The following is a 27,160-nucleotide window of genomic DNA, read 5'->3' as shown; positions in this document are numbered from 1 at the left end:
TTTTCTAACAGAGGGAAAAAACAGGAGGCTGGAGGCCAATCCTGGACCTACAGGCCCTCAACCAGTACTTCCACAAACAGTGCTTCAAGATGACTACAGTTGCCTCCATAGTCACAGCACTGGATGATGGAGATTGGTTCGCAGCCCTCGACTTACAGGATGCGTATTTCCACATAACAATTCACCTGGCACACAGACGTTTACTTCGCTTCAAAGTGGGCAGGGAGCACTTCTAATAGCCCTCCCATTTGGTCTTTCTTCGGCACCCAGAGTCTTTACCAAAACGCTGACAGTAGTATCAGCTTATCTACACAGGGAGGGTGTGTTCATTTTTCCATATCTGGACGAATGCCTACTGAAAGGGGTCTCAAGGGTAGATGTCCTGTGCATGATAGACGTTACTACAAAGACCTTTACCTCACTGGGCCTAGTCATAAATTTCCTGAAATCAAAGACCGAGCCCACACAAAACATAGAGTTCATAGGGGCACGCATAGACTCTACTACATCAAAAGTATATCTGCCTGATGCCCGTTTCCGCACCATCAAATCTCTGGTGCAGGTAATGACATACAGCCCCACAGTGCCAGTCTTAACATGCCTACAGCTTCTGGGGCACATGGCGGCCACCACGTTTGTGGTATAGAATGCCAGGCTACACATGCGAGGCCTACAGCACTGGCTGGCGAGCGTTTACAGGCCAATGATTCGCACCATCCACAAAACGGTATCGCCCACAGTAGAGGTGTGAAAGTCCCTGGCATGGTGGGTACACCCCGAGAACTTACTAGTAGGGGTGCCTTTCCACCAACCGCAAATTGCAGTTTTTCTCACAACAGACACATCCCACATGGGATGGGGAGCGCACACTGGCAACAGAGTGACACAGGGGCAATGGTCCCCAGCAGAGATGGCAATGCACATAAACATACTGGAACTCAGAGCAGTGTTCAAGGCATGCAGGCACTTTCGAAAATATCTGCAGGGTTGGAGACAGTGGTTGGAGTCACTACCAACAACACCTCCACAATGTTCTGTATCAGTCATCAAGGAGGGGCCAGATCTCATGCGCTATGTGCAGAGGCGGTCCGATTGTGGAACTGGTGCATTGCCAACAACAAGGCTCAAAGCCTCATACTTGCCGGGTGTCCACAATGTGAAAGCGGACCAACTAAGCAGACACTTTGCTCTCACGCACGAGTGGCAAATCCGCTCCGATCTGCTCCGCGAAGTATTTCATAGATGGGGGTTTCCCTGAATCAATTTGTGTGCCACCTACACCAACAAGAATGTCGACAGTATTGCTCCAGAGCAGGCATCGGGCAGGGTTCTTTGGGGGACGCCTTCATGGTCCCATGAAAGGGTCCTCTGCTGTATGCATTTCTTCCCACAACACTCATTCACAAGGTTCTAGAGAAAGCCAGAAGGTTGAAGGCACACGTGATACTTATAGTTCCAACGTGGGACCGACAGCAATGGTTTCCCTTGCTCCTGCGCGTGTCATGCTGCCCGCCACTCCCCCTCCCGATAGTATCGGACCTTCTCACACAGAGTCAGGGGTCCATAGTGCACCCACATCCTCGAATGCTCTGCCTACAGGTGTGCCTAATCCATGGCTCAGTGCCTTGGAGAGCACATGCTCAGAAGGAGTAAAAGAAGTTCTGGAGTGCAGTCGACGGGCCTCCACCAGGAGGACTTACGCACAGAAATGGAAACGATTTATATCCTGGTGTTCGTCCAAGCAATTGGATCCTCTACACGTCTCTATTCCCATAATTCTAAAGTACCTGCTGGAGCTGACACAAGACAGACTTTATCTTCATTAAAGGTCCACCTCGCAGCTGTATCAGCGTTCCAACACAGAGAGGAAGGGCCAACCATATTCGCCCATCCCATTACCACACGGTTCCTAAAGGGGCTTGCAAACCTATACCCACCTTGGAAGCCGTTATCACCTTCATGGAGTTTGGACTTGGTCCTTGACATGCTGTCTAGACCACCTTTTGAACCACTGGCCGTGGTACCCGTCTGGTTGCTTACCATAAAAGCAACATTTCTTCTCGCAATTACATCAGCCCGTAGGGTGAGCGAACTCGCAGCAGCAATGGCAATGCCATTTTACACAATATTCTCAAAGGAAGCGGTGATCTTATGATTACACCCAGCCTTCATTCCAAAGATTGCCTCCGAGTTCCACATTAATGAACCAATAGTTTTACCTTCGTTTTATCCTGAAGCGCGGCTGCATTTGCTAGACGTGAGGAGGGCGTTGGCCTTTTACATAGACAGAACTAAGCCCTTCCGGAAAACAGACAGACTTCTGGTGTCTCTCGCACCCAGATCAAAAGAGGAGGGCCTATGCTCACAAAGGCTACGTCTACACGTGCAGCCAACATCGAAATAGTCTATTTCGATGAATAACGTCTACACGTCCTCCAGGGCCGGCAACGTCGATGTTCAACTTCGACGTTGCTCAGCCCAACATCGAAATAGGCGCAGCGAGGGAACGTCTACACGTCAAAGTAGCACACATCGAAATAGGGATGCCAGGCACAGCTGCAGACAGGGTCACAGGGCGGACTCAACAGCCAGCCGCTCCCTTAAAGGGCCCCTCCCAGACACAGTTGCACTAAACAACACAAGGTCCACAGAGCTGACAACTGGTTGCAGACCCTGTGCCTGCAGCATAGATCCCCAGCTGCCGCAGAAGCAGCCAGAAGCCCTGGGCTAAGGGCTGCTGCCCATGGTGACCATAGAGCCCCGCAGGGGCTGGAGAGAGAGCATCTCTCAACCCCCCAGCTGATGGCCGCCATGGAGGACCCAGCAATTTCGACGTTGCGGGACGCGGATCGTCTACACAGTCCCTACTTCGACGTTGAACGTCGAAGTAGGGCGCTATTCCGATCCCCTCATGAGGTTAGCGACTTCGACGTCTCGCCGCCTAAAGTCGAAGTTTACTTCGAAATAGCGCCCGACGTGTGTAGACGCGACGGGCGCTATTTCGAAGTTGGTGCCGCTACTTCGAAGTAGCGTGCACGTGTAGACGCAGCTAAAGAGTTTCAAATAACATTGTGTCCTGCATAAAACTGCATTACGAGCTCTGTAAGACCCCTCTGCTAGCTCCGCCCAGGTCTCAGTCCACTAGAGCGATGGTGACATCGACAGCTTTCTTCAAAGGAATCGCATTAAAAGACATCTGCAGAGCAGCGTCTTGGTCATCCTATGACATCTTTGCCAAGCACTGTGTGATGCACCGGGTGTTGGATGAAGATACGTGTCTATCGACAGCAGTCCTTTCAAGGGCAAGCTGCACGTAAATCAGGTACCCACCTCCATATTTGGGGTCACTGCTGGGTAGTCACCTAATGTGGAGCACCCACGGGGACCACTCGAAGAAGAAAGAGAAGTTACTCACTTGTGTAGTAACGATGGTTCTTCGAGATGTGTCCCTGTGGGTGCTCCACTACCCACCCGTTCCTCCCCGCTTCGGAGTTCTGCTTGGTGATTTTTCAGGAGCATCCAGGGTGGTTGAGCAAGGAACTGGCATGGACTGGATCGCACACGTGACCGAAAGCACGTGAAGGACCAATGTGCATCGGCGCATGCGCGACCTGACGAGATACCACTGGAAATTTCTGATCTGCAGCGCTGGGGCAAGCCCGACATCTAATGTGGAGCTCCCACGGGGACACATCTCGAAGAACCGTCGTTACTACACAAGTGAGTAACTTCTCTTTCTCTTGGTTAGTGACCCTAAGTGTTAACAATTTGCACTTTATTGCTAGCCTGAATTTATCTAGCTGTAAATTTCAGCCAGGTTGTCTTATGCAATTTATGTGAATTTGATTTATTGGCGATAAGATGTCTACATTATGTTGTAAAAAGTTTACAAAAAGGAATTACTTTTCTTTTGTATAGATCATTCAGTCCTTGGTGTTTCTGCTGCTAGCGACACTCTTCAGTGCAGTGACTGGTCTACCATGGAGTCTGTATAATACCTTTGTCATAGAGGAGAAGCATGGCTTCAATCAGCAGGTATTGTGAAATATACATGTAGGGGATTAACTTTCCAAATTAAAGTTAGTTTATGGAAATGCAAGGAGGACCAACATCTATAAATGTCTTATTTGCCAGTATTTCTTTTAGCAGACCACTCTTTTGTCATATGCAATGTGACAATAATGTATGTGTGGGACCATAAATCTCTGAATTTTCTGACCATAATTCTCACATAGAGCAGCTTCCCCTAATATGAAGAAATCACCTTTTGTTTCAGAGTATGAATTCTTGGTACTTAGCTCTTTCTGCAGCTGCTCTCATATAAGCACCTCACCAGTGTAGAATGAAGAGAGTCTGACAAACAGGACCTACAAAGGGGTCAGTCATGCCCTGTGTCAATTTGTTAAAGGAAGATCATGGCAGATTACGGTTGGAAGAGACATCAGGAAGTCATCTGGTCCAACCCCCTGCTCCACAGACGACCAGCGCCAAGTAAATCATTCCAGCCAAGGCTTTGTCAAGCCAGGCCTTAAAAAGAAAGTGGTAGCTATTGCAAAGGGGAGAGAAAATATATATCCTGGTTGTGGAGTCAAGAATCTCTCCTAACTGATTGCTTGTGCTTTGGGCTGAGTATGCCCTAACCCTTGGCTTGGGGCAAGGGTGTGGTAGCCCTGCAGTTAAGTTGATTTGGTTGCTCTCAGCCTCAGAGCTACATGATCCAATGACCAGACCTGTAGGGCTGCACTCATCTGTGGGGAAGCATGACCTAATGGCCAGAGTGAAAAGGGCTCTGCTTGGCTCCAGGGAAGTCTGTCCTAATAGTTGGAATCTGTGGGCTTGGGGTGCCAGATAGGGAATATCCATGGCCTTTCCAGCACTGCATCGTGCCTGGAGCCCTGGTAGCGATGATGGGGTTTGCCATGAAGTTGACAGGGAATCTACCCGCAACACACCAGCTACAGGGACACTGGCTATTCCCTCCCTGGACTGCTTCTTACCATGACGCTTGAAGCTGAAGTCAAGGTGTCTTTGGGATTTCAGGGTGCCTTGGTTTGGTGACTACCGTGTCTCTGGGACATCAGGGGGTGCTTAGGTGTCTGCCTTGGCCTTGTCATCTCCTCCTCCCTCAGTCTGGCTACCTGGCAGCTCCTCAGTTGGACCTGGTGAGGTGCATCCTTCCTCTTCAGTGGTCTGTGAGAATGAGAGAGGCTGCTGCCTTTTATAGTGCAGCAGCATTTGGAGCATGCCAGCTGGGTTGAAGGTTCATGGCTTCTGCTGCTCAGAGCACTGCCTTAGCCCCTTAGGTCTAGTGCAGAGCCAATACATCCTGTCACAGCTTCCATTGTCAATTACATCTTGTCTGTGCCTTCTAGAGTCTGGTTTCCCTTACCTGTCCCAGCCTGAAGAGATCCAATGAATGTTCTTTCATAGGCTGCCACTTAACCCTCCCTTGAAGTGCTTCTCACGCTCAAGTTCAGACAATGTATGTAGCTGATTGAGTGGGGCTGACAAAACTCTCTGATTTATCTCCTTAATCTGCCTCATGAACTCCACCTTCTGCTAAACAAGAAGGATCATGACTTCATTTCCACCTCCTGCAAACTACTCACTTGTCTTGTTCCAACAGCTCCAGCTTTTTTCAGCTGCCCATTCCCCGTTACCTGCTTAGGTGTCCCTTCTAGAGGTAGGACCATTCTCCTAAGCAGTGGGTTTTTTGTGCTGGGACTTGCCAGTACTCAGTACTGGCACCTTGGCACCTCCAGCCATGGATTGGCTGGGTATGGGGAGCTGGGAGTTGGCTGAGTACTGGTATCTCTTTTTACAAAAAAGGCACTGCTCCTCAGAGAGTTTCCCCTTCCCAATTTCTGCCTTGGCTATTGCTCAGCTAGGGGCACCCTAGTCAGAGGTCAGATTCCAGGACATAGTACATTGGCCCTTCTTTCCTTTCTGGCCCTAGTTCTTTCAATGCCTGTGAAGAAGGGGTTTGTTTGAGAGAGAAACATTCCTCTACAGATCATAATGGGCAATTTATTTCTGTGGACATCAAAACCTTGACTGTAGCTGACTGCACAGCACTGTCTCTCTCCAGGAAACTACTGTGGGGCCCAGAGCCCTCCAAAAGTGTTCCAGTTTCACACAGGCTGGATGTTGGAAAGTCCATGAGGAAAGCCTTATATTGTAGAGAATCTATCTGCTTGACCTGCAAGAGCACAGTAGCAGATGTCCTGAGAGCTTCTCATTTCTATTTGCGGTTTCCAAGGAGCCAGGATGACTGAGTTGAAACTAGACCTACAGTAGTTAAAACTATTTGTTTGCCACAGACACTTCAGAATAGTGCCAGTGTGACCATCACGCCATCCTTGCTGCAGTAGTACCAGTGCTATTTTATTCCCTTGAAATGGAGAGAGAAGAGGAGGTTCATGAGTTTTGTCTACAACTTAGTACTGAATTTGGAGGAATCTTCAGGTTGTAGAGGAAAGATAATTGTCCTTGATTCCCTTAGGTGTTGATTCTATGAAATGATGATGCTGTCAGCCCAGGATATGCTTGCCTTACCCCTAGTTCCAAATCTACCATCTCAAGGCCCTGTTTCTTTTAGCAGGCAACTTCTGTTCTCAAGTTTTGAAGGCAGTCCCCTCCAAATTCTATTATGGTGTCAAGAGTTTGTTTCTGCTTAATATTTTGAAAGAGAGTCCGAACTCCCTTAAATCTTAGATTTTGTTTTCCTCAGAAGTCTTGAAAAATCCTACATCACCTCAAGAGGCAAGCTTCTGTTCTTGAGACTATGATTCAGCCAGTTAATTTGTTCTCAACAAATAGGTGTATTAAAAATATTATGAAAAATTCCCATTTTGTTTGTGCGCTCTCTACCTTCCTGTGTATGAGTGTGGGAGGAGGGCGGTGAGAGACTGTGCAAGTGCGGCTCCATTGGATACTTCAGGTCAAGGGAAACTTGTATGCATAGGGTGTGTGTGCACCAGAATGGACTTCATATAGAAAATGTATCCTGAAGAACCATGGTCCCTGAAAGCAAAGTAACTGTTCTTTCAGCATTCAATTCTTACCTCTCCTGCATTGCTCAGTGTCATACATCAGTATTGTTGTACTTCTCTCACTTGTATTCTGGAGTAATTTTTGAGCATCAGGTGAAAGACTAGTTCAATAACCAACAGTGCCATTTAGGTATCTACAATGTGAATCTCTCTGTCTTTCCTTCCAGACACTGGGATTTTTTTTTAAGGATGCCATCAAGAAGTTTATCGTGACTCAGTGTATTCTCTTGCCAGTGACCTCTCTTCTGCTTTACATTATTAAAATAGGGGGTGACTACTTCTTCATTTATGCCTGGTTGTTCACATTAGTTGTTTCATTGGTGAGTATGGCAGTTTATTTTTGTCCATTTTGAATATTTGTTCTTGGAGTACAGTGCACTGAGGTTTTAAAATAATATATTGAATAAAATAGAAAAATGTGTAGTGGGACCCCTGTCAGTCCTTACATTCTTATTACTACTGTTTGTGTAGCAGCAGTAACTCATGTTTATTGTTCCTCTGAATGCTCATGCATGCTCATTAATGTGATATTTTAATGAAAAATACATTTACTCTAATACTGAAGTATTTTCTGTCAAGAAGAAATAACTGTCTGACTACAAATGAATTTTTGACAATAGTATGTAGTGTTTCAGCATGGACAATCACTACAGTGATGGGAGGGGGTAAAGTCAGTGACATGCCAAAGCACTAGGATACTAAAAGACTTTGTTTGGCAGAAATGTTTATTCGATTGTTAGCCTATAATTCAGGGTCTCTGATCAAGAGACCCTGCTTGATAGATATACTTTCAGTTTCGGGCTCTCCTGCACAATTGTGCTCAGGATTTCAGTGCTCTGGTAGATAAATGCATGCCACTTGCCTGTGCCGTCCTCCAAATGGTCTGTGATGCTACTGACGCTTTGGTCAGGGTGGTCGCCTCTGTACTGGCCATGAGATGCAGCTCATGTCCCAAGAGATGCAAGCCATGATCCAGGACCTCCCTTTTGAAGGCACTGGGCTCTTCTCTGAGCTGACAAACTCCAAGGCTCCATGGCCTTAAAGGCTCCTAAGCCACTCTCCATTTCCTGGGTTTTCATATCCCATAACAGACCAGGAAGCCTTTCCATCATTGCCCTCCTTACTGCTGCAGAGCAGGTTCTTCCAGGAGGAAGGATAAAACCAATAGGCATAAGTGTTGATACCTGTTTTCTTCCTGTCGGGCTGCACAAACTGACATTCCCAGAAACTCATGTGTGTTGAGCATTTTGAGGGTGCACCCAAGGGTGACATCCCAGTCAATCCGATGGATCCATACTTAACTCACATGCCTCTGCCCATTCTGCTCAGCCAGGTCTTATATGACCTCAGACTGTTGGGTACTTGCTACAGTCTCCTTGAACCAAACCATATAGTTTATCACAGACTGTCTATCCCATGCCCCCAATCCCCATAATTCCTCAGGGACCATTCTCACAAGTAACTTGTCATTCAGCAAGTTGACAGCCTGCTCGATCTGTGGGCAAATGGAGGAGGTCCCACAAACAGAAAGGAAGGAAGAGCGTTCTACTCCTTTTACTTCCTAATTCCAAAGGCAAAAGGGCGGCCCAGACACATTTTGGACTTGCATCACATTAACATGTCCCTCAAGAAGTGAAGTGTTCTGCATGTTTGCCCTGGCCTCCATCATCCCTTCCCTGATTCAGGAAGACTGGTACAGCACTCTCAGTTTAAAGATTCTTATTTCCATGTTTCCATTTTCCCTCTGCTTCATGCTGGGCCAGTGCCATTTCCAGTTCACTGTGATTCCCTTTGGTCTATTGTCAGCCAAAAGAGTCCAATCAGGAAGTCCAGATTTATCTGTACTTTGATGACTGATTAAAAGAGGCCAGTTCTAAGACCAGGTGCAAAGGCATCTCAATCTGGTCTGTTCCACTTGTCATAACCTGGGGCTGATAATAAATGAGAAATGGTCAGTCTTAACCTCAATGTAATGCATAGAATTCATTGGGCCAGTTCTTGACTCCACCAGGGCCAGATTGTTCTTCCTGAGCCATTATGTGAGCCCACCTACACCCCATTGCCTGAGTCTGCTGGGTGACATGTTGGCATGCACTTACATGGTGTCACACACATGCTTCTGTCTCAAGTTCCTACAGGCATGACTAGCAACAGTAGAGTGACCATATCTCCCATGGCTACATATGGGATTGGGGCTGGAGGCAGTGTGGCGTTTCCCTTCCCCTCCCCTCCCCCTAGTCTCAGGGAAGCAGCCAGGACAGAGTAGCCCAGGCTCTCCCCACCCCCACCCCTTCCCTAAGCCTTGGGGAAGTAGCAGGGCCGGAACAGCCTGGGCACTCCCCCCACCACTCTTCCGAGCCTTGGGAAGGGGAAAGTAACTAACTTACTGGCTCTCTATGTTGCGGAGAGCACGTACTGACATACAGTACATGCTCTCTGGCAGGCAGCTGCGCCTGCACAGTAAATATGGGACAGTTAGTCCCTTTTATAGGTCAGGATGCTTTTTGACATCCCAAATACAGGACCGTCCTGCCAAAAATGGGATGTATGGTTACCTTAGGCATCAGCTTATTTACCCAACTGACAAAGTCTGTCAGATTGGTGGTCAGGAGTCGAGAATGTGCACTCTCAACTCTCATTTGGAGTCAAGATCCCCCAGTGATTCTGGAAGTCACCCCCTTCATGGCTGCAGCCATGCTGACCCTCATCTCCAATGCTTTGGACCTAGGATGGGGAGCCCTCTTGGGAAATCTCAGTATGAAAGGTGGTTTGTCCAGTCACAGTCACTCTTGAATATCAAAATCAGGGAACTCAGGGCATTTCGTGAGGTGTGCTGTTTACTGGGAGCTCAAATTCAGGTTGTGACTGAGAGCCTTACAAAACTGCTCAAGCCTTCAGAATACTACCCCTTCCTACTTCTGCATGTGGGAACTAATGATATGGCCAAGAATGACCTTGAGTGGGTTACTACAGATTATGTGGCCCTGGGAAGAAGGGTCAAAGAATTTGGAATGCAAGTGGTGTTCTTGTCCATCCTTCCTGTCGAAGGGAAAGGGCTAGGTAGGGACTGTCGAATGGAGGAAGTAAATGCTTGGTTACGCAGGTGGTGTTGGAGAGAGGGCTTTGAATTCTTTGATCATGGGATGCTGTTCCGGGCACAAGGATTATTGGGAAGAGATGGGGTCCACCTAACCAAGAGAGGAAGGAGCATTTGCACAAGTAGGCTTGCAAACTTAGTGAGGAGATCTTCAAACTAGGTTTGCTGGGGGACGGTGACCGAAACCCTGTGGGTAGAAAGGAACTTGGAGGCCGGGAAGAAATGCAAAGAGGAATGTACAACAGAAGTGGACCCTTGGTTCGAGTAGTGAGGATGGGGAGATCGGCTGGTTTTCTAAGGTGTTTGTACACCAATGCCAGAAGCCTGGGTAACAAGCATGAGGAATTAGAAGTCCTGGCTCAGTCCAAGAACTATGACTTGATTGGAATAACAGAGACTTGGTGGGATGACTCGCATGACTGCAGCGCTGCCATGAAAGGGTATAAACTGTTCAGGAAGAACAGGCAAGGGAGAAAAGGAGGAGGGGTTGCACTGTATGTAAGAAAGCATGATGATTGCTTGGAACTCCAGTACATAGAGGGGGAAAAGCCTGTTGAGAATCTATGGGTCAAGCTTAGTAGTGTAGGCAGCACTGGAGATGTGGTGGTTGGTGTCTGCTACAGGCCACCAAATCGGTATGATGAGGTAGATGAGGCTTCTTTTAGACAACTGAGAGAAGTTTCCAGATTGCGGGCTCTTGTTATCGTGGGGGACTTCAATTACCCTGACATCTGTTGGGAGACTGATACGGCGGTACACAAGCAGTCCAGGACATTTCTGGAGAATGTTGGGGTTCACTTCTTGGTACAAGTGCTGAAGGACCCGACCAGAGGTCGTGTGTGGCTTGACCTGTTGCTTACAAACAGGGAGGAACTAATAGGGAAGGTAGAGGTGGGTGACAACCTGGGAAGCAGTGATCAGGAGATGGTAGACTTCAGGATTCTGACCAAAGGAAGGAAAGAGAGCAACAAATTACACACCTTGGACTTCAGAAAAGCGGACTTTGACTCCTTCAGGAACCTGATGGGCGGAATCCCCTGGGATGCTACCATGAAGGGAAAATGAGTCCACAAAAGCTGGCAGTATTTTAAGGAAGCCCTATTGAAGGCACAGAAAGAAACTGTCCTGATGCGCAGCAAGAGAAGTAAATATGGTAGGAGACCAGACTGGCTTACTGGGGAAATCCTTGGAAAACTTAGGCACAAAAAGGGAGCTGACAAAAAGTGGAAACTTGGACAGATGTCTAGGGAGGGGTATAAATGTATAGCTCGAGAATGTAGGGCGGTTATCAGGAAGGCAAAATTGCAACTGGAATTGCGACTCGCAAGGAATGTGAAGGCTAACAAGAAAAGTTTCTCCAGGCATCGTGCAAGAAGAAGGTGATCAGAGAGTGCGTGGGGCCCCTACTGGATGAGGGAGTTAACCCAGTGACCGATGATGTAGGGAAAGCTGAAGTACTTTAATGGTTTCTTTGCCTCTGTCTTCACAGACAAAGACAGATCCCGGACTAACACGATAAGTCATGCATTGTGGGATGAAGGTGGACAGCCTTTGGTGGGGGAAAGAACAGGTTAGGAGCTATCTAAAAAAGCTAAATGTCCATAAGTCGATGGGCCCAGACCTAATTCATCCTAGGGTTCTGAGGGAGTTGGCGCATGTTGTTGACAAGCCCTTGGCCGTTACCTTTGAAAAGTTGTGGAGATCGGGAGAGATCCCGGATGATTGGAAAAAGGCAAATGTAGTGCCCATCTTTAAAAAAGGGAAGAAGGATGATCCAGGGAACTATAGGCCGGTCAGTCTTCTATCAGTCCCTGGAAAAATCATGGAGGGGCTCCTCAAGGAAGTCATTTTGAGGCACTTGGAGGAGGGGAGAGTGATCAGGAACAGTCAGCATGGATTCATGAAGGGCAAGTCATGCCTGACCAATCTGATTAGTTTCTACAATGAGATAACTGGCTCTGTGGATGGGGAAAATCAATGGATGTGATTTATCTTGACTTTAGTGAAGCTTTTGATACGGTCTCCTACAATATTCTTGTCAGCAAGTTAAAGGAATGTAGATTGAATAAATGGACGGTAAGATGGATAGAAAGCTGGCTAGAAGGTCAGGCCCAGAGGGTAGTGATCAACGGCTCGATGTCGGGATGGCGGTCGGTTTCTAGTGGAGTGCCCCAAGGTTTGGTTCTGGGTCCTGTTCTGTTCAACATATTTATCAATGACCTGGATGAGGGATTGGATTGCACCCTAAACAAGTTTGTGGATGACACTAAGCTAGGGGGAGAGGTAGATACGCTGGTGGGTAGGGACAGGGTCCAGACTGACTTAGACAAATTGGAAGACTGAGCTGCAAGAAATCTGATGAGGTTCAATAAGGACAAGTGCAGAGTCCTGCACTTGGGCTGGAAGAATCCCAAGCATTGTTACAGGCTGGGGTCCGACTGGCTCGGTAGTAGTTTTGCAGAAAAGGATCTAGGAGATGTAGTGGACGAGAAGCTGGACCTGAGTCAACAGTGTGCCGTTGTAGCCAAAAAAGCTAATGGTATATTAGGTTGCATCAAGAGGAGCGTTGCCAGTCGATCCAGAGAAGTGATTATTCCTCTTTATTCGACTTTGGTGAGGCCGCATCTGGAGTACTGTGTCCAGTTCTGGGCCCCCATTTATAGGAAGGATGTGGATACAGTGGAGAGGGTCCAGCAGAGGGCAACCAAAATAATTAGGGGGCTGAAACATATGACTTATGAAGAAAGGTTGAGGGAATTGGGACTGTTTAGTCTGCAGAAGAGAAGACTGAGGGGGGACTTGATAACAGCCTTCAACTTACTGAAGGGAGGCTGCAAAGAGGCTGGAGGGAGGCTGCTCACAGTGGTCATGCATGGCAGGACACAGAACAATGGTCTCAAGTTGCGGTTGGGAAGGTCCAGTTTGAATATTAGGAAAAACTTTTTCACTAGGAGGGTGGTGAAGCATTGGAATGGTCTACCCAGGGAAGTAGTGGAGCCTCCATCGCTGGAGGTGTTTAAGTGTCAGCTCAACAAAGCCCTGGCTGGGCTGATCTGATGGGTTTGGTCCTTCTTAGATCAGGGGGCTGGACTCGATGGCTTTTTTAGGTCTCTTCCAGCTCTTTTGTTCTATGATTTCACCTGGCCTGACAAGCCTTCCTACCTCATATAGAGTACAAGATGGAGCAGGTCCTTATGAACAACACAGACACCATGTTCTTCCATATGCTGGGTGGCCAGGTGACAACCATCTGGCCAGAGGTCCAGCAAAAAAATCAGGATCTCCCCATTTCGATTGAATTGAGGTTGTTTATGCCACAAATTGACTCCTGTCTTCACAGTCTTGAGGATTCCCGCAGAACTATGAAGTACTTAATCATGCATGTCCTGGTCACACATCAGAAATCCTTCAAACCACAGTTTCAGTCCAAGCCATTTCAAACCCAGGGGCCTGCAGACTTCTTGGTAGTTGCCGGGGAAGGCTTTCCGAAATCCATGCATGCCCGCACACCTAACTCAAATAGATATGAGCAACACATCTCAAATAACAACAGTTACAATGATGAATAAACACTTTTCTATATCTGCAAGCAGGGCAGAACCAGGTCAATGGCCATCTTTTATCAAGGGACTCTAATATATGCCTTTCTTTCTTTGGTCCCCAGAGTTTTGATGAGGATGAAGCAGGATAGGGCAAAGGTCATCCTCATAATGCTGGCCTGGTCAAACCCAGCACTGGTATAGCACACTGCCAGACCTTTCGATGGCAACTCCATTCCAGATGCCTTTCAAGATGAACTTGCTGTCCCAAAACCACAGCAGTTTTTTGCATCCAAACCTGGTGACACTGCATCTGACAGGTTTATACACTGGACCCTGCACTCTCGGGCTCATACAATACTAGAACTGGAAGGGACCTGAAGAGGTCATCGGGTCCTGTTCCCTGCCCTCTTGGTGGGACCAAACACTGTTTATATCATCCCGATAGATGTCTGTCTAACCGACTATGAAATATCTCCAGTGCTGGAGATTCTACAACGTCCCTAGGTAACTTATTCCAGTGTTTAACCACCCTGACAGTTAGGAAGTTTTTCCTACCATCTAATCTAAATTTCCTTTGCTGCAGTTTAAGCCCACTGCTCCTTGTCTTATCTTCAGCTGCCAAGGAGAAAGATTTTTCTCCCTTCTCCTTACAATGTTCTTTTGATAGCACTTTTGAAAATCGCTATCGTGTCCCCCTAAGTCTTCTCTTTTCTAAACTAAACAAGACCAGTTCTTTCAGACTTCCCTCGTAGCTCATGTTCTCTAGACCTTTAATCATTCTTGTTGCTCTTCTCCACATCTTGAAATGTGCTGTCTAGAACTGGACACAATAATCCCACTGAGGCCTAATGAACGCTGAGTAAAGCAGAGGAATAACTTCTCATGTCCTGCTCTCAGCGCTCCTGTTAATACATCCCAGAATCACGTTTCCTTTTTTTGCAACAGCATCACACTGTTGACTCATATTTAGCTTGTGATCCACTATGACCCCTAAATTCCTTTCCACAGTACTCCTTCCTAGACAATTGCTTCCCATTCTATACGTATGAAGATGTTTTTCTCTTCCAAAGTGGGGTACTTTACATTTGTCCTTATTAAACTTCTTCCTGTTTGCCTTAGCCCATTTTTCCAGTTTGTCCAGATCATTTTGATTTATGACCTTTATCCTTCAAAGTAGTTGTAACCCTTCCCAGGTTGGTATCATCTGCAAACTTTCATAAGCATATTCCCTATGCCAATATCTAAATAATTGATGAAGATATTGAATAGAACAAGTCCCAAAACAGATCTCTGCAGAACTCCACTTGTTATGCCCTTCCAGGATGACTGCAAACCATTAATAACTACTCTCTGACAATGGTTATCCAGCCAGTTATGCACCCACCTTATAGTGGCCCCATCAAAGTTGTATTTGCTGAGTTTATTGAAAGATCATGTGAGACAGTAGCAAATGCCTTACTACAGTCTAGGTATACCACATCCACCGCTTCTCCCCATCCACAAAACTTGTAATCCCGCAAAGAAAGCTATCAGATTGGTCTGACATGATTTGTTCTTTACAAATCCATGCTAGCTGTTACCTATAACCTTGTTTTCTTCCAGATGTTTGCAGATTAATTCCTTAATTATTTGCTCCATTATCTTTCCCATAGGACAGAAGTTAAACTGACTGGTCCTGGGTTGTTCTTTTTTCTGTTTTTATAGATGGGCACTATATTTGCCTTTTCCAGTCTTCTGGAATCTCTCCCAACTTCCAGGACTTGTCAAAGATGATAGCTAAGGGCTCAGAAACCTCCTCTGTCAGCTCCTTAAGTATTCTAGGATGCATTTCATCAGGCCCTTGTGACTTGTCAACATCTAATTTTTCTAAGTAATTTTTAATTTTTTTTTTTTTTAAATTTTATTCTCTAAACCTACCCCCTTCCCACCAGCATCCATTATATTAGACATTTCTGCATCGGCATTCTTGGTGAAGACAAAAAGAAAGAAGTCATTAAGCACTTCTGCCATTTCCAAGTTTCCTGATACTGTTTCTCCCTCCTCACAGAGTAGTGGGCCTACCCTGTCCTTGGTCTACCTCTTGTTTCTAATATATTTATAGAATGACTTCTTGTTGCTCTTTATGTCTCTAGGTAGTTTGAGCTTGTTTTGTGCCTTGTCCTTTCTAATCTTGCCCCTGCATACATGTATTGTTTGCTTATATTCATCTTTGGTAATTTCACTTAATTTCCACTTTTTATGAGACTCCTTTTTGATTTTGAGACCCTGCAAGATCTCCTACCTAAGCGAAGGAGATCTTTCCTTTCTATCTTTCTTATGCAGAGGTATAGCTTGCTTTTGCTCCCTTAATAATATCCCTTTTGAAAAACTGCCAGCTCTCTTCAGTTGTTTTTTCTCTTGATCTTGCTTCCCATGGGACCTTACCTACTAGCTCTCTGAGTTTACCAAAATTAGCTTTCCTGAAATTCATTGTCTCTGTTGTGGTGTACTCTCTTTCATTATTTCTCCAGATCATGAACTCTCTGATTTCATTGTCACTTTCTCCCAAGCTAGCTTCCACTTTCAAATTCTCAGCGAGTTCCTCCATATTTTTGTTAAACTCAAATCTGGAACTACTTTCCCCCCTAATAGCTTTTTCTACCTTCTGAAACAAAAAATTGTCATCCATGCAGTCCAAGAACTTTCTCGATATTCTGTGCCTCATTTGTGTTAATTTCCCACCATATGTCTGGATAGTTGAAGTCTCCCATCACCCCCAAATCATGTATTTTGGATGATTTTGTTAGTTGCTTGGTCCGTAGTAGACCCCTAACATGACATCACCCTTGTTTGTTTGTTTTTTGATACCCCTTTTAACCTAACCCAGAGACTCTCAACATTTCTGTCTCCTGCATCCATCTCCACCTCAGTCCAGATGTGCACATTCTGAATATATAAGGCAACACCTCCCTTTTTACTCTGCCTGTCTTTCCTGAGTAAGTTGTACCCTGCTCTACCAGTATTCCAATTGTGTATTATCCCACCAAGTTTCTGTGATACCAATTATGTCATATTTGTGTTGGTTTATTAGGATTTCAAGTTCTTCCTGCTTATTACCCATGCTTCTTGCATTTGCATATAGGTATCTAAGATACTGTTTTGCTTTTGTCCCCCAATTCTGCCTAGTCCCTTTTTTTCCCCCTGCTGTTGTAGCCCATGATACCTCCCGTTTCCAACCCAACTACTGGGTCTCCAGGTTTTTTACTTACCTGTGGGCTTTGGTCACCTCTCCCTGTCACATCTAGTTTACAGACCTCCTCACTAGGTTAGCCAGTCTTGATCCAAATACAGGCTTCTCATTCCTTGAAAGGTGAATTCCATTCCTGCTTAGCAGTCCTTCATCAAACAGCAGCCCATGATCAAGGAAGCCAGAGTGCACCCAGTGACACCATCCTCCCACCCAGGCATTCACCTCCAGGATGCACCTGTCTCTGCATTGGCCCCTACCTTTGACAGGGAGGATTGAGGAGAACACCACCTCAACTCCTAACTCCTTCACCCATACTCCCAGAGCCCTGTAGTCATGCTTGATCTACTCAAGGTTATACCTTGCATTGTCATTCATGCTGACATGGATGAGTAGCATGGAGTAGTAGGCTGGATAATCCTCGACAGCACCTTCATAACATCTTGGATACGGGCTCCTGGCAGGAAGCATACCTCCTGGGACTACATGTCAGGGCAACAGATGGGTGCCTCCATCCCCCTCAAAAGAGAACCTTCTACCACCACTATCCTACGTTTCTTTCTTGTGGTGGCAGCAGACCTCCCAGCCTTGGGGGTGCAAGGCTTCTCTCCTTCTGCTGTAGGGGTGATTCTTTATCTCCTCTATCTCCCATATCCAGAATGGCGTAACAGTTTCCTGGTACCACAGTGGGAGGTTTGGGAGCAGAAGTGGAGCACTGCCCACTTCCAGAAGTTACCAGCTGCCAGTGTGCCCCCTGAGCCATTTCCACCTCCACTGATGCTGTGTCAGTTCTCTTTTTGTGGTGGAATAGCTATCTTAACGTCAGCTTTCTTCACATGAATACTGTCCAGAAATTGCTTGTGGAGTCCTAAGCCTAGCTTCCACCACCTGCTTCCTGAGAGCTTCTACCAGAAGACATCTTCCACATTGGATGATCTCCAAAGCCTGGACTTCAGTAGGTGGGAATTGCAAGTCACAGTCCCTGCAAAACCACAGCACAGGTCTGGGTAGAGGCATCCCTGGTCAGGAGGTCTGTGTGACTGTAGGCACAGGTGGAAGAGACAGGAGCAGTGTTGCAGGTCTTCCTAACTGTAGCAGAATCCCTCTGTCACACTCCCTCTATCAAACTACCCTGTCTGCAGCCCTCTGTCCACTTCACTCCCCTGGTTGGTCTGACTCTGGCTTTATAAAGCCTACAAACCTCAGTCAAGCCTCCCCCTTGTTAGTCACACAGGGGAAGGCCGATCAAAGGCAATCAAGGGAACAAGGGCTCACTGTCCCAACTGCCACAGTAACTGAAACTGAAATCACCTGCAATGAGAATTAAAAATTTAAACAGTCAGGCAACCTCACTCTCACCAAATGGTAGTTCACTCACTGGGCAGCCTCTTCAGCAACAGGATCTTTCTTTCCCTCTTAAAACTCCCCTGTCTGGAGCCCCCTGTCTGCTTCACTCGTTTATTGAATGAGTAGGAAAAGCAGTGCTTGACTAATGTCCAACAGATTCTTTTGGGAAGTAGGAAGCCCTCTACCAGGGTGAGCTACTTGACCAAGTGGAAGCAGTTCTCTTATTGGACTTCTACTAAAGGTGTCATGCCCAAGTAAGCCTTGTTTTTAGCTCATTCTGGACTACTTTCTGCATCTCAAATTCCAGGACTTGTCCCTTTCATTGATCAAGGTCCACCTGGTACCTTTCTTGGCCTTCCATCCATGGCCTGAGGGCAGATCAATTGTTTGCCTTCTTCCTGTACGGTAGGGTCCCATTCCTCCATGGTTCTCGAACTTTGTGTTATCACAGCTCACAAGTCATCCTTTTGAGCCTTTGACGTCCTGATTTCTCCTCCTTTCCTGAAAGATTATATTGCTGTTTGCAGTGACTTCAGCCTGCTGAGTCTCAGAAATTTGGGTGCTTACCTCAGAACTGTCTTCACGGTGGTGCCACACAGCCACTGGGAGGCAAGATGGTAAGTGGAGGTGCGGCTCCGCATCCCCAGAATGGTAGGGCCAAGGCGGAGGGGGCAGAACTTAGGGCAGTTAGCTGCCTTCTCCCACCTTGCCCTGCTCACATGCAGAGTGGTGGCACAGCCCTCCACAGTGCCAGGCCCAAACTGGCCCAGAGTTCCAGCTGCTGCTATTGTAGTCATGGCTGGAGCTCTGGGCCCCTTTGAAATTCTGGCCACAGAGGAACTGCCCCCTTTGCACCTCTACCATTCTGTCCTTCCCACTCCCCACCCATCAGCTGGTCTGTGCCTGCACCAAGGACACAGTCCAGCTGAGATCACACCTGTCAAACCAGGACACTTACTTACTGGTCTTCTTTCCAAAGTTGCATAAGTTATAGGAAGATGGTAGACTGCATGACTTGGATACTAGGAGGATTCTAGTCTTCTACATCATCGAGACCAAGGCATTCCATAAAGGCCTGCAGTTGTTTGTCATGGTGGCTGACAGAGTAAAAGGTCACTCTGTGGCTGCTGAAAGAATTTCTTCTTGGATCATCACCTGCATTTGCTTCTCCAACAATCATCCAAAGGTGTTGGTCCTGACCAGGGTCACCATCCACTCGACCAGGGTCACCATCCACTCGACCAGAGTGCAGGTCTCTTTGCCAGCTTTTCTGGCTCAGGTGCCTATTTGCTTTTGCTTTCATCCATCTATACCGGGGTCAGAACCCCCAGCACAGGTGTCAAGAGTGGCATGGGGGCCAATTTTCATCATCATGTGAGGTGGGAGCTTAGCCCCGCCTCTCCTCCCCCATGCAGTTGGGAGCTTGCTCAAAACCATGTTGCCTGTGGATTAACAGAAGACCAGCTCATGCTACCAACCACCACCTAAATGGTGAAGCTCTGCATGTTTATTAATGAAGTTGTTGTAGGACTATTAGTGACTTTTAAAAAGTATCACCGGCAGTCAGCCCATACATATAGGTCAAAAGGTCAAATTTTGGTGCTCAACATCGGAGATGTTGCTGACCCCGGTCATATCTTTGCATCCCACATCTCATCCAGCAGGTCCATGATGATACTGGTTTTGGTAGGGCAGTACTGTAAATTTCTGAAACTACCTCCGTTGATACTGCTTGTGAGTCACCTAATATGGAATTGACATGAGCAAGCTCTCAAAGAAGGAAAAAAAAGTTACCTATTTTTCGTAATTGTTTTTTGAGATGCTTTGCTCTTGCCCATTCCATTACCTGCCCTCCTATCACTCTGTTGGAGTTACTGGCAAGAGGGAACTGGGCTGTTACTGTTTAATTTATCAGTTTGTTTCACAATTGGGCATTGGATTGGTGACATCTAATATAATGATGCATGAGGGCAGCACTCGAGTGGGGGTTCACAGATGACCCTATGGATAGTGTTAAGGCAAAAGTCTCTAACTGTGCACATGGGAACGTACCTGCCTAAAATGTAGTTGACATCTCAAAGAACAACCGTTACGAAAAGTAGGTAACTTACTTTTTTATGGCTATAGGCATAAAAGTGCACACTGAACCTGTAAGGCCCTTTCCCTAATCAACTGAAATGCTGGCAGTGGGGAACACCTTGAAACCTATCCTCCCATGCTTTCAGAGTAAAAGTCATAGTTTTTAGAATGAGAGTGTCTTATGAAAGGGTCAGAGGAGGAGTAATGGAAAACTTAGTCTGCTTTTTAAAAAAAATTGAAAGGACACTTACATCTAAATTATGTTTAGGTCAGTTGTTCCAAACAGAGGAAGTCTTCAAGGACTGCAGACTTTTTTTGCTGTAATGAGAACAGGCCTAATTTTTAATCTGCATAATCTTCTAAATGGCTCCTTAATATCACCTTCTGCAGGAGGTTTCTTACTCCAAACCGGTGTTATGAAATCTAGAAATGGAAGTATTGTTCTTTGGTTTTAAGATTTAGTTCTGGTATAGTTCATTTTCTATGCCTGATTTTAACTTCTATATTTCTTTGCAGGTTCTTGTCACAATATATGCAGACTACATTGCTCCTCTGTTTGATAAATTTATTCCACTTCCTGAGGGAGAGCTTAAACAAGCAATTGAAATTATGGCCAAGAGCATTGATTTTCCTTTGACTAAGGTCTATGTTGTAGAAGGTGAGACTTTTAAGTAAATACACAGATGGTGTTCATAAACGCCTGTTTAGTTTCCTTTCAGTTTTGTTTATTGCAAGTTATTTAAGTTTGCCAACTCCTGTGTTTTAGGTCAGGTCATGTGCTCTTCTCCCCCCTCCCCTCTTTGTGTGTTTGTATTTTCAGCATTTCATAGGAAATACATTGTAGAGCAAAGAGTAGAACCAGGCCTCCTAGGTCCTGGTTCACTACCTTAAACTAAAGTAAGTTCTTATCCCTGTACCTTGTTAAGTATCCATTTTCTACAGTCACTGAAGCGCAGGTATCCTATGGATGACGTTCTTTTACTGTGATCAAAGGCAATGCTATAATACATATGCACAAGGATGTCAAATTAAGGTTGTATGGCAACTATTTTTCTGGGATTTCCTAACTTTCAAGCATTGACATTGCAGCCCTAACATTCATTTATACAAAAATCTATGCTTTCCTAGGTTTAAACCCCTCTCTAAAAATTCACCAGGTGGAAACATATCAGCCCCACATGTGTCATCAATAGTCAGAATCAAAGACCTTTAGTTCACAGCACAGGCTTCTTCTATTTGGGGTAAGGGAGTAGTAGTAGACTGTTACCTTCTGTGTGATTCTGCCAGTAGATGGGGTGTGATACCCTTTTGTCTGTGGCTTTTCACAACTATTTATTAGAAGAATATTGTAAGTTAGGATTTCTGTGTTTTGTTCCTGTCTCTGGAGGGGGTGTCAGATCTAGTGGTTAGACAGGCACGTAGATTTGGCATGTCTATCCAGAAAAGTGACGCGGTCAATTTATGAGACTTAGTCTCTTCATGACTCTTATTCTGCCAATGGAGTAGGCTCAGTATTTGAGCACAGGGCATGTGAGTGTAGCACCTGTCAGTTACATCGAGGTAGAGTGGGAGTGCGTGTGTGTGTTGTGGTGCATTGCTTGAAGAGGGCAGAGTTGAGATTGTGTAGACGTCTATTTTAATTCCATATTTCCTGATTTTTAGAAGTATAAATTTTGCTGAATTTGATGTTTTGGAAGGTGACAAACTGTCACTGGTAACCTTAACTCCCTTAACAAAGTAATGTCTTTTAAACAAAAAAGATACATATCTATATATAGATGATTCCTCAGTGCTCCTTTCCCCATCCTGTACATTTTGTTATAGTACAAGGGGGATGATGGTCATACTTTGAAATGTTGCAGCAAATAATTGCTGACAGGGCCAGTGAGGTGAATCTCAGACATTGTCCACATCCTATAATCTTGATAGTTTTATTGTATGGTGGTTACCAAAAATTTTAAGTATCTAATAGAAGAGTAACAGCAACGAAGGGTCCTGTGACACCTTATAGACTAACACAAAAGTTTTGAGCATGAACTTTCGTCAGCAAAGACTCACTTGATCAGATGCTGTAGTGGCGTAGCAGGGTCAGAGAGGTGTTGATTGGTCTGTTCATCTCCATGAGACATTCTTAGCTGAAAAGGCATACCCAGTATAGCTGAATGTATTCTAAACAGTAGCTCTGAAGTATATCAACTGCTGCATTCATGATAGTTGCTTGCCTCAGAGATGTTTGTTTGTTTGTTTGTTTGTTTGTTTGTTTGTTTGTAGGTCTATGTGCTGAGCTATTTGTATGAAGATCCTTGTGCTCAGGCTAGCAGTTGGAAGCTGTGAGTTTCTTAAGGAGGTTTGGAAACGTAATCATGTGTTCATCCATCAAGACTTAACCAGGGCTATCAGAAGGGCAAGGGCTATATAAAGCCCTCTAGTAAGTGACTAGGGACCTTAGCGAACAGGAGCAGCTAACAGTGAGTTTTGTGGAAGTGTTTGGAGGGGGCTAGACACACTTGGCATTCTGAAAAACTGCTTTTAAACTGAACAAAAACCTAAACCATCTGGCTTAAATAAAAACCCTTATCAAGAATCTATGTGTAGGAGAGAATGAAAGCAGAAGCCCAGCAGCTGAGTGGGGAATCAAAGCTGCCTCTGCACACTGGCACGCTGAGTGCAGAACGTGGGGGCCCGCAAAAATCTTAAAATACCATGCCTCCTCTATAGGCTCCTCTCTTTTTTTCCCCCCTCTTCCAAAAAAGAGCCTCCCCAAGATCACAGTTTCCCTGGTACTGGGAGATACTGCTGCCACCACCAAGTGGGAAAGCCCCCCCTTAAAACCCATGAAGACACGTTGGAGATCTCCCTGTGGGGTAACCCCCAAGCTTCACCCTTTCCTTAGGGGATAACATGGAAACAAAAAGCTATAATCTGATAACTGACCTTTTGATCCAGGCAGGAGGGGGAAAAAAAAACCACACACGGACACACTCCTCTAGTACACAGGAATCAAATCATTCCCTTAATAAAAGTAATTTATTCACAAAACAAAAGATAGAAAAATATCAAACATACTTGGTTGCTAGATGCATATTAGATTAATATTAAAACATAGATAATTACTTCCCTGGGATTCAGTTTAGAACTTAGAGTACAGGGAAGAAAAGCAACCAGCCTGAGAAGCCCCATACCAAAATAAAAATAACCTAATCATGTCTAACTAAACATTTTCTTTTTGCTTATGTATCTGTGCGCTGAACAGCCAGGATATTTCTGCATTCATTCAAGCTGAAGATCAATCATTTTTGTTTAGTAGTAGTAGGCATCCTTCAGTCTGCATAGACTATGGATCGCGCCCTTTAAAGTTTCAATTGAGGACTTCATTTACAGCGTCTATTGTGACTATAAAGACCCACACGAGAGTGACAGTCCTTGCTGCATCTCTTGCAGATGTAGTGGGTGTCTGGCAAGTCCTTATTGTGCTTTTTGTGCGCTCGCTTCTCCTCTGCTAGCTGTCTGATCTTCAACTCGCCCTTCTGAAGGCCCTTGTGTAACCCCTGCCTCCATCTGCTGCAGTCGTCTGCTAGTTCTTCCCAGTTGTCCAGCTCGATGTCTACCTCTCTGAGGTCTCTCTTGCAGACATGTTTGTAACGCAACTGGGGGCGTCCAGGAGGTCTTTTGCCAGAGGCTAGCTCACCATACAGGATGTCTTTTGGAATCCTTCCGTTGTTCATCCTGTGGACATGGCCAAGCCAGCAGAGTCGACGCTGCCTGAGGAGGGTGTGCATGGTTGGGATTCCAGCTTGCTCGAGGATGGCGGTGTTGATCACTCTGTCCTTCCATGATATTCCAAGGATACGCCTGAGACAGCGCAAGTGGAAGACGTTCAGCCTCTTTTCCTGGCGGGCATACAGGGTCCAAGTCTTGCTGCCATAAAGGAGGGTGCTGAGGATGCAGGCTCTGTAGACTTGCATTTTGGTGCGAGTGTACAGCTTGTTGTTATTCCACACTCTCTTGCTGAGTCTGGACAGAGTTGTGGCCGCTTTTCCGATCCTCCTATTTAGCCCAGTGTCCAACGACAGGGTGTCAGTGATGGTGGACCCGAGGTAAACGAACTCGTGGACGATCTCTAACATATAGTTGTCAATGCTGATTGATGGGGATTCAGCAACACCCTGACCGAGTACGTTTGTCGTCATTAGGCTGATGGTAAGCCCAAAGTCTTTGCACGCTTTGGAGAACCGATCCAGCAGTTTTTGAAGCTGGTCTTCTATGTGAGACACTACAGCAGCAGCATCTGCGAACAGCATGTCTCTGATGAGGACTTCTCGCACCTTAGACTTAGCTTTCAGCCTTGCAAGGTTAAACAGTTTCCCATCAGATCTTGTGTGCAGCAAGATGCCCTCTGTTGAAGATCCAAAGGCATGCTTCAGGAGGAGTGCGAAGAAAATCCCAAACAATGTCGGAGCAAGCACACATCCTTGTTTGACGCTGCTCCTGACTCTGAAAGCATCCGATAATGCGCCGTCATATTGGATGGTTCCTCTCATGTCTTCGTGGAACGACTGGATCATCTTGAGTAACCGTGGAGGACAGCCTATCTTGTGGAGCAGTTTGAACAGACCATCCCTGCTGACCAAGTCAAAAGCCTTGGTCAAGTCAATGAAGGCTATGTAGAGTGGCTTCCTCTGCTCCCTGCACTTCTCCTGCAGCTGCCTTAGAGAGAAGACCATGTCAACGGTAGACCTCTCTGCGCGGAATCCGCACTGCGATTCGGGGTACACCCTCTCAGCAATCTTCTGGAGTCTGCCGAGGATGACGCGAGCAAACAGTTTACCAGTGACACTTAGGAGGGAGATTCCACGGTAGTTGTTGCAGTTGCTTCTGTCTCCTTTGTTCTTATACAATGTTACAATGTTAGCGTCGCGCATATCCTGTGGAACCTCACCCTCTTTCCAGCACAGGCACAGTAGCTCATGTAGGGGTTCCAGGAGTGTGTCCGTGGCACATTTGATTTCCTCTGGTGGTATACCATCCTGACCAGGGGCCTTTCCTGCTGCAGTGCTGTCGATGGCTCTCTTCAGTTCATCCACAGTCGGTTCTTGATCCAGTTCGTCCAATAGTGGTAGGAGCTCGACGGCATCGAGGGCTGCGTCAACTACAACGTTCTCGCATGAGTACAGCTCGGAGTAGTGCTCAACCCAGTGCTCCATCTGTTTGGCTTTGTCAGCGATGACTTCACCAGATTTGGATTTCAGAGGTGCCGTCTTGTTCTGGGTGGGTCCTAATGCCTTCTTCATGCCCTCGTACATTCCTCTGAGATTACCAAAGTCGGCACAGGTCTGGATGCTGCTGCATAGCTGGAGCCAGTGGTTGTTGGCACAGCGCCTGGCTGTCTGCTGTACTGTTCTTCTGGCCTCTCTAAGCGCTTGCTGGGTACTCTGGCTCGGTGAGCGTTTGTACTCCAGGAGTGCAGTGCACTTCTTTTCAATGACTGGAATCATCTCATCAGAGTTAGCTTCGAACCAGTCGTTCGTGTTTCTAGCTCTTCTTCCAAACACCGACAAGGCCGTGTTGTAAACTGTATCCCTCAGATGTTGCCATTTGGATGTCGCATCGGCGCCCCCAGGGCCGCTGCGCAGATTTTCCTGGAGGGTGTCCCTGAACTTTTCAGCTTTCTCCGAGTTTGCCGTCTTTCTGGCGTCAATGTGGGGCCTTCCAGCAGGTTTAGAGCAGTACAGCTTCTTGGGTCTCAGCTTGAGCTTGGAGCAAACTAGCGAGTGATCTGTATCACAGTCAGCACTATGATAGCTGCATGTCAGAAGGACGTTTTTGAGGCCTAGTCATGACCACATGTAGTTGATGCCAGTGCTTTGAGCGTGGGTGTCTCCACGACACTCTGTGCTGTGGCTTCGTTCGGAAGAATGTGTTTGTGATGCACAGATTGTGGTACGTGCACAGTTCAAGGAGACGCTGTCCATTGTCATTCATTTTTCCCACACCGAAATGTCCTAAGCAGGAAGGCCATGAGGCCCAATCAGATCATCTCACAAAACTAAGTGATTGGGCAACAAAATGGCAAATGAAATTTAATGTAAAGCAATGCATGTTGGAAAAAATAATCCCAACTGTACATACAAAATGATGGAGACTAGTTATAACCCCTCAAGAGTGAGATCTTGGAGTCGCTATAGATTGTTCTCTGAAAACATCCACTTAATGTGCAGCGACAGTGAAAAAAACAAGCAGCGTGTTAGGAATCATTAAAGAAGGGATAGACAATAAGACAGAGAATATCTTACTGCCTCTATAAATCCATGCTATGCCAACATCTTGGCAGTGAACAGCTCAGTAGATAGAATGTAATTTCAAACACTTCGAAATGAGGAGCTTGGGAACAGAGCAGGATAAGAACCACTTAATGTTCAAACAAGAAGGAAGTGGGGATGGCTAGGGTAACACTCTCAGAAAACCATCATGTAGCATACACTGTCAAGCTGTCGTTTGGAACCCACAAGGAAAAAGCAAAAGAGGAAGACCTCAGACAGCATGGAAAAGATCTCCTGAGACTGAAGGACAACAACTGGGGTATCCTGGAGTCAGCTAGAAGTTTTGTCTTGAGACAGAGTGAAGTGGAGGAGACTTGTAGATGACCTATGCTCCACTTTGAGTACAAGGGTTTAAGTCAAGTAAGTCACATCAACATCTTGAATACTGCATACAGATGTTGTTGCATAACCTCAGAAGGATATGTTGGCCTTTGAAAAGATTCAGAAAAGGGCAACAGAAATGGTTAGGGTTTGGAACAGGTGCCATATGAAGACAG

General features: G+C 46.1%; 1 protein-coding gene across 5 annotated transcripts in view; it reads left to right on the top strand.

The window, feature by feature from the left end:
• Nucleotides 1-27,160, top strand: part of ZMPSTE24 (zinc metallopeptidase STE24) — a 106,473-nt gene that overhangs the window by 44,742 nt on the left and 34,571 nt on the right. For all 5 annotated transcript variants that reach the window (XM_074976520.1, XM_074976519.1, XM_074976518.1 and 2 more), the window contains 3 exons: nucleotides 3,919-4,035; nucleotides 7,220-7,372; nucleotides 20,860-21,001. In XM_074976520.1, coding sequence (XP_074832621.1) covers nucleotides 3,919-4,035; nucleotides 7,220-7,372; nucleotides 20,860-21,001 — 412 coding nt within the window. The remainder of the gene's footprint in view (nucleotides 1-3,918; nucleotides 4,036-7,219; nucleotides 7,373-20,859; nucleotides 21,002-27,160) is intronic.

The sequence above is a fragment of the Carettochelys insculpta genome, chromosome 24 (assembly GCF_033958435.1).
Source record: "Carettochelys insculpta isolate YL-2023 chromosome 24, ASM3395843v1, whole genome shotgun sequence".
In the NCBI taxonomy this organism is placed as follows: domain Eukaryota; kingdom Metazoa; phylum Chordata; order Testudines; family Carettochelyidae; genus Carettochelys; species Carettochelys insculpta.
The sequence above is the reverse complement of the archived record's forward strand: the minus strand, read 5'-3'. Positions and strand labels throughout refer to the sequence as shown.